The 7808-nt window shown below is 40.2% G+C and overlaps 1 protein-coding gene across 2 annotated transcripts in view; it reads left to right on the top strand.

Moving 5' to 3' along the window:
* The window catches only part of LOC133205258 (zinc finger homeobox protein 4-like), a 35953-nt gene that overhangs the window by 24308 nt on the left and 3837 nt on the right, over positions 1-7808 (top strand). For both annotated transcript variants that reach the window (XM_061341027.1, XM_061341028.1), the window contains exons 3-5: positions 1302-1445; positions 1738-2130; positions 2309-7675. In XM_061341027.1, coding sequence (XP_061197011.1) covers positions 1302-1445; positions 1738-2130; positions 2309-7675 — 5904 coding nt within the window. The remainder of the gene's footprint in view (positions 1-1301; positions 1446-1737; positions 2131-2308; positions 7676-7808) is intronic.

The raw sequence follows: 7808 nt of genomic DNA, 5'->3' as shown, positions 1-7808 counted from the left end.
ATATTCTTTTGTTCTGCACTGGCACAATAAAAATTCCCCCCCCTCGTAAATGATAATTTGGGGTGTCTTGATAAAAGCCCAGGTTTAAAGTTACCTGGCATGTGTGGAAGAAACAGGTGAAAATAAGTGTAATTAAACACAGTCAGTGGTTTCCTATTGAAAACCTGTATGAAAAACACTCGTACCTTTCATTTAACATGCTATTCTTAAGTTTTTTTTGTGAAATATTTCATCCTTATCCATACTTAAGTTTGTTTCTAAGCTGGGATTTCTAAGAATTACTTAACAAAGAACAAGGATACAAAAATACAAAGAATTTCATTAATTAATTATTTGAGCTTTTCCTTGAAATTAAAGCTGCCCTTTTTAGCTAATTAGCTTAGTACCCAACAGAGCACCTGTGACTTTGCAGCTTAGATTAATTATCCCTATACCTTAAAGTATTAAGGGTCATTAGATCTCCAAGGTCATTAAGCATTGCCCAATTAGTTTCCTAACAATTATTTGCATTGATTGCTAGTATTCCTCAAGACTTAATTAGTCTGACTGTCATATATATCACACAGATTGCAGAGAGGCATCGTATCTTACACAGATTCATCCGTACAGCAACCTTAGTTTCTCTTTTTTTTTATTATGATATTGCTTTCTTGTTTCTCACTTTTATATTTGGATTGTCTTCTGCAGCAGTGATAGAGATTCCCGTTTTTTTTGTTTTTCCAACATATTAGAGGTGTTTGTCACAGTATGTGAGTTTTTGGTCTTTTGTTGTTTTGGGGTATTTTTTACCTTCAGTTTTATAGCTTTGTGTGAAATATGTGAACAGTGGAATGTATAAACTGTCTCTCTGCAGAAGCTGATATAACTGAATGTAATAACCGAGGAGGTCACGAACAGGTTAAATTAGTGAGATGAAGTCTTAAGATTATGAGGAATACTTGAGAATTAATGGGATGTGGGATTTGTGCATGATGCAGTATATTTAGATGAGAACAGCAAATTCTTTGTTACTTGTGGAGTGGTTTGCACTAATTTACAGGGCATTTGCTGTTTTATGTCACTGGCTGTTGAAGTCAACATGGCAGGAATCTTCTCTTTTATCGGCATCCAAAATCGTATCATTTAATATATCTGGTGGGATGTACATCATGCAAGTAGATGCAGAAATGTTTTAAAATCGAAGGAAAAAAATTTTACAAGCATTTATTAATAATTATAAGTACTTCAATGATGTAACACATTTGTAGTGTGTGAAAATTCAGAGCACTCAATATTTAAGTGTATTTTCTTTTCTTTGTCAGATGGTGAAGAGTTAGATGAAAGCAGTATGGTGACAGAAACTGAGTTGCCTGACAAACATAGTGACCTTCCAGCCGGAATGTTCACCCCCACCACCCTGCCCCCTATCAACAAGGGAGGACCACTCAATAACAACAATAACACAGGTAAGGACAAGCAACTTTTACATTGGGTAACATATATTTAACAGTCAAAAAAGTAAAATACATAAAAGCACACCTGAGACGTGCAAAAGAAATCATGATTAAGGAACGCTAGACTGCTCTAGATATAAGTACTAGAGGCAGGTGTGAATTTTCATTAAATTATGAAGGACTTTCTGATTTACCACAGGAAATATACTTATCATGTTTTATTGAAATGAGATGACATTTTCATTATGCAATTTAGTCAGGAAGTATACTTGTGAAGATTAAGTGTCCATACTTATTTTTTCAGGTTCCACCAACTCCAATGTCCATAACGAGGAACAGATACATGTATGCCCATACTGTGACTACAGTAGTCCTAGTGAGATGAGGATTCAAGGTCACATCCTAAACCAGCACACCCATCGCTCACACAATGTCCTCTGCCCCCTGTGTCAGGAGGAATTCAAGGACAAGTCTAGATTGGAGCGCCATCTGATGTCCACCCACAGTGTCAAAGCTGAGGGACTACAGCGTCTTCTAATGATGGTGGATAAAGGGGACTGGATGCCATCATCTGTGGTCAGTCCTCCAGCCAATCAAAATGCTATCGTTCCAGTAGCCAACATTCCAGTGGATGGATCAGAGGAGATTAACCTGGAAGTTATGGAAGAAGAGGCTGCTAAGCTAGAGGCTGAAGAGGGTAAAAAAAAAATTCATTTTGATTTAATGTAGAGGAGAGATGTGTGATGGCTCACATCTTTGTAACAGTAAGAACAGTAATTATAATATTATCACTACAGATTAATTAGGTTAGAATAATTTACACAGCAGATTCATAAGGTGTACTTTAAATGTTAATGATGTGTTTTATTTTTCAGCTATCGATATATCCAATTTCACAGAAGTAGGAGAGGTGGAGGATCAGTATCGCTGCCAGACTTGCTCCAAAACCTTCAACAACATTGATGGACTATATGCTCATCAAAATGAACTTGGACATTTAGAGCTCAAGCAAACACCCAGGGGACCAGGATATCTTTGTTGGAAAAAAGGATGTAATCAGTATTTCAAAACAGCTCAAGCACTTCAGGTTCATTTCAGAGAAATCCATGCCAAATGCCAAACTTTGTCAGCATCCGATCGCCACATCTACAAGTACAAGTGTACCCAGTGCAGCCTAGCATTCAAAAACCAAGAAAAACTTCAACTTCACTCTCATTATCATCTTATTCGTGCAGCCACAAAGTGCAATTACTGTGGTCAGTCATTTAGTTCTATTGCTGCTCTGAGAAAGCATGTAGAGTCAGGACATACAGAAGTGGAGGAATTGGACAAAAAGAATTACTTAGAATCCATGAGTGAAAATTCAGAAGCTTTGGTTGAGATCTTGTCAAGCTCAGGGATGGAAAAACTCTTGACCAGTGCATCCTCAACAAACAGAGGTGAAAATTCCATCTCTGCTGATTCTACGAAATCATCACTTGTCTGCTCAGCTTCTACAGAAAATACAAGTGAGGCAGCCAAAACAGATTTGAATTCCAATGAGACATTAGAAAAATCAGATCGAGCAGAAACTTCTTCACCAACTGATTCTGAAAAGAAACTGGAAATCATGGACACAAGTGACTCTAGTGAATACAAGGACCAGCAATTCCTGGAAGATTACATGAACAGTCAAGCAATAGCTGAAGGTGGATATGAAGACCCCAGCAGGAAATTTAAATGCCACAGATGCAAAGTTGCATTTACCAAACAAAATTACCTGACTGCTCATAACAAGACTCTTCTTCACCGAAAAGGAGATAAGATGAGTTATCCTATGGAAAAATACCTGGATCCAAATCGACCATTCAAATGTGATGTCTGTAAGGAATCCTTTACGCAGAAAAATATCCTGGTGGTTCATTATAATTCAGTATCTCATCTTCACAAAGTTAAGCAAGCTCTACAGCAAGGCGAAGGCCCCCTATCTCCTCCAAGCAATGACACAACATCCACAACTACAACACCAACTACTTCATCTGAGATGCAGCCTCAGCCCAGTGTTGATGATAAGAACAAACTGTACAAATGCAACATTTGTAAAGTTTCTTATAGTCAAGGTTCCACACTGGACATTCATATACGGTCAGTAGGACACCAGTCAACGGCAGCTAAGCTTCCAGAACTGATCTTGTCTGGACAGATAGATCTGAGCCAGCCATTGATTGAACAACCCAATGATGTACCCAAGTCACAGCAGCAGAAACTATTGGCAGAAATGCTACAACCTCACCAGATTTTGGCAGCCACCAGTGCAGTTTCACAACCCTCTCTGTTGTTTCCAGGCATTACCTCTGGAATCCCAGCCATGACACAATTGAATATGTTGCCTGGATTGTCTGTGCCTACTTCAGTTTCTGAATTAGCCAAATCATCACAATCTCCTGGTCACACTTCTTCGTCCAAATCCAAAGGTAATAGGGATGTTGAGGAGGCAGTTGAAGTGAAGCAGGAGCTGCCAAAATTAGATGGTGTTGATGATACAAAGTCTCTCAAGACAACTTACTTGTGCAATCGTTGTAATGCAGTGTTCATCAACCAGGAGAATCTAGCACAACATCAAATGATGTGTTTGTATCAACCTGGAAGTCTTGGCTCCCAAAATCGACCAAGAAGTATGAATTTTCTAGGGAGAAAGACGCAAGTACAGAAAAATCTGTTAGAAAATATTGGATTTGAATGTGTAATGCAATTTAATGAATTTAATCAACCATCTGTTAAAAGAGAGGTGATGGATGAAGAGGATGAGGATGAAGAAGGCAAGGGAGAACCTAAATTAGAATCTGAAAAGGAGGAAAAGAAAGAAGCTGAAAAACCCGAGAAAGTTGAAAATAATGATCTGCCTGAACTCAACAAAAGTGTATGTGTGACATGCAAGAAAGAATTTTCCAGTGTTTGGGTGCTCAAATCACACCAAGAGGAAGTTCACAAAGAAGTAGTACCTATTAATTTTGTGGAAAATCTAGGAGAACAATTCAAATCAGATTATGAGAAGAAGCAGCCAAAAGAAATGGAAAAAGACCCATCTCCTGCACCCTCTGACACTGTGTCTAATTGTGCAAGCGATACCCCAACACCAACAATGGAATCCAGTTCTGAAATGCCACCACCACCACCACCATCATCATCAGTTCCTCAGGTTAGCCCTGCTCAATTAGATATGGCAGCTCAAATGATGCCAATGTTTGGACTTGGAATGCCAATGCCTGTTCCTCTAAGTATGGCCATGGCTATGAATATACAGCCTCCTCTGATGCCTATGATGTTTGGTCCCCTGGTAGGAGAGGGCAGCATGCCTACAACTCCCACATCTATGTCTGAACAAGTAATGCCGAAACAGCAACAAGCTGCTCAAGCTGCTCAACTTGCTGCTCAGCAAGCAGCTCTGAACCAGAAGCGAGCTAGAACCAGAATAAACGATGAGCAGCTGAAAATCCTTAGAGCACACTTTGACATTAACAATTCTCCCAGTGAAGATCAAATAAATGCAATGTCTGAGCAGTCTGGACTACCACAAAAAGTAATTAAACACTGGTTCAGAAACACACTATTCAAAGAGAGACAAAGAAACAAAGACTCCCCTTATAACTTCAACAACCCTCCAATGACCACACTAGATCTTGAAGAGTATGAAAAAACAGGAAAGATTCCTCAGACCATTGAGGAGAAGTCTCAGGAGGTCACTAGTAAACCTATTGTTGAGAAAGAATCTGAAGAAGTCCATGTTAAGAAGGAGGTTACCAAAGCTGACACCCCCACAGTGACTCAGTTTTCTCAGCAGCAGCAACATCAGGATTTCCAAAAACAAATACAGCAACTTCAGCAACAACAACAGCAACATCTTCAGCAACTCAAGCAGCAACTACAACAACAACAAAGCATGTTCAAAGAAAAAGTCATTGATCAGTCACCTTTGAAGCTTGAAACTTCTCATCGAGAGTCTCCCGACTTAAGTGATAATGATTATTCCAACATGTCAGCTGCCTCTTCCATCCCATCAACATCAAACCACATGCCACCCTTCATGATGACATCTGGCTCAGGTGACGACATCAGACCAAGGTTTGAACCAACACCATACCACAGTGGATACGCAAAGCGGGCAAACCGCACAAGATTCACTGATTACCAAATTAAAGTTCTCCAGGAATACTTTGAACAAAATGCTTACCCCAAAGATGATGAGTTGGACCATTTGTCACAAATTCTCAACCTTAGTCCAAGAGTTATTGTAGTCTGGTTTCAAAATGCTAGACAGAAGGCCAGAAAAATTTATGAAAATCAGCCTCCACCAGATACTAGTACAAAAGAATCACCCAGTGTCAACTCCAACTCCCCATTCCAGAGAACTGCCGGATTAAATTATCAATGCAAAAAGTGCTCAGCTGTATTCCAGCGCTACTATGACCTGATTCGGCACCAGAAGAAGCAGTGCGGATTGGATTCTGAAAAGATTCAGATGCCTTTGCATGGAGGAATGGAAGATGACAGTGACTCCTTGTCTACTCTGTCAAGAGATGATTTCAATGATGAAACGGCATCCACTAACTCCCATGATGTGTCCAGCTCAGGTGATAAAGACCAATTAAGCAAAATAAAATTCAAATGTGAAAAATGTCACCTTTCCTTTGATGGACTAGAGCACTGGCAAGAGCATCAGGCTGTACATGCAATGAACCCAGGTTTGTTTGGAAATCTGCCATCTAATAGTGCATTTGGAGTTCTGCAGTCTATGGCTGCTGCCCAACAACAGGAGAGCAAGAATCTGATGAAGAGAAAACTCAATGACAGCTTTGAAGACAAGTTTGATGATGATGATGATCAGCCAAGAGATAAGCGACTTAGAACCACAATCCTACCAGAACAGCTGGACTACTTGTATCAGAAATACCAGGTGGACTGTAATCCAAGTAGAAAGCAGCTAGAAACTATTTCTGCTGAAGTGGGACTGAAAAAACGTGTTGTTCAAGTATGGTTCCAGAATACAAGAGCAAGAGAAAGAAAAGGACAATACAGAGCACACCAGCAACTCATCCATAAAAGATGTCCTTTCTGTAGAGCATTGTTTAGGGCTAAGTCAGCACTGGAATCTCACTTGGCCACCAAGCATCCAGAAGAAATGGCCAAAGGTGACATCAATGTGGACAACCTTCCTGATGCAGCCATAGAGCCTCCAGGTTCCCAGGGATTTGGATCATTGATGACCTCACCATCAGACATGAGTAAGCTACTGTCTCCTCATGGCATGCAGTCTTTTATGCCTGGACTCTCATTCAATGACCAGCTGCAGATGTCCATGAAACAGTTTTATGAAGACTCGTACAAGAAATATATGAGTGATCTGACAAGCACTCCTAAGGACCATAATGAGAGAGAAAAGGAATATGAAACTCCTGTCTCTTCAAAAACAAGTAGTGCTAACACCAAGTCTAGCAGTGGTGGATCTGAGGCACCTTTAGACCTGAGTAAGCCATTGAAAGTAAACACTGACCATGACAAACATTCAGATGGACCATCTACAGACATGAGTGAAAGGAGCTTTGAAGACCATAATATCTCAAACAAAAGCTTCAATGATTCCATTTCTGAGACCTGTTCTAACAATGAGAATGATGATTCTTATAATGTCTCAACAAGTCGTTCCTCCTCTCCTCTCGGACATTCAGCTATTCAAGGAAAGAGATACCGAACTCAAATGACAAGTGTACAAGTACGAATAATGAAAAGCATCTTTGTTGACTACAAGACACCTACCATGGCAGAGTGTGAAATGCTTGGACGTGAAATTGGCCTGCCAAAGCGAGTGGTCCAAGTTTGGTTCCAGAATGCCAGAGCCAAAGAAAAGAAGGCCAAATTAACCATGAACAAGGGATATAGTGCTGAGTTGGATTTTCCCAAACCTCCAGAAGAATGTACCCTTTGCCATTTCAAATATTCTCACAAGTATACCATTCAAGACCACATTTTCACAAAGAAACACATCGACAAAGTCAAAATGTACATTCAGTCTCAGTCAGATGTGGAAAGTAATCTCACTGCCCAAGGGACATCCTCTTCGACCTCTGAGGCACTCCGCCAGCACCAGGAGATGGGGCGTATGAGGAAAGCTTGGGATGAAGCAGCAGCCCTGGCTAACAGTCAGCCCCACTTGGCTCAGCTCCAGGCTATGGGACTTGGAGCTTTAGGATTGCCCCAAATGCCAGGTTAGTATTCGTTACCAAGGATGTTTCAGCTGTTATGTAAAGTATCAAAATAGAGGATATGGAAGACAAAAGATTCTGTTTTACTTAAGAGGCTCAATATGCTTTGGAAATTTTCATTTTCTAGTCATGTCAT

This window comes from Saccostrea echinata, unplaced genomic scaffold, assembly GCF_033153115.1.
Source record: "Saccostrea echinata isolate AGI-Se365-2 ecotype Australia unplaced genomic scaffold, CSIRO_AGI_Sech_v1 ptg000054l, whole genome shotgun sequence".
Classification (NCBI taxonomy): domain Eukaryota; kingdom Metazoa; phylum Mollusca; class Bivalvia; order Ostreida; family Ostreidae; genus Saccostrea; species Saccostrea echinata.
This window is presented reverse-complemented; position numbering and strand designations above follow the sequence as displayed.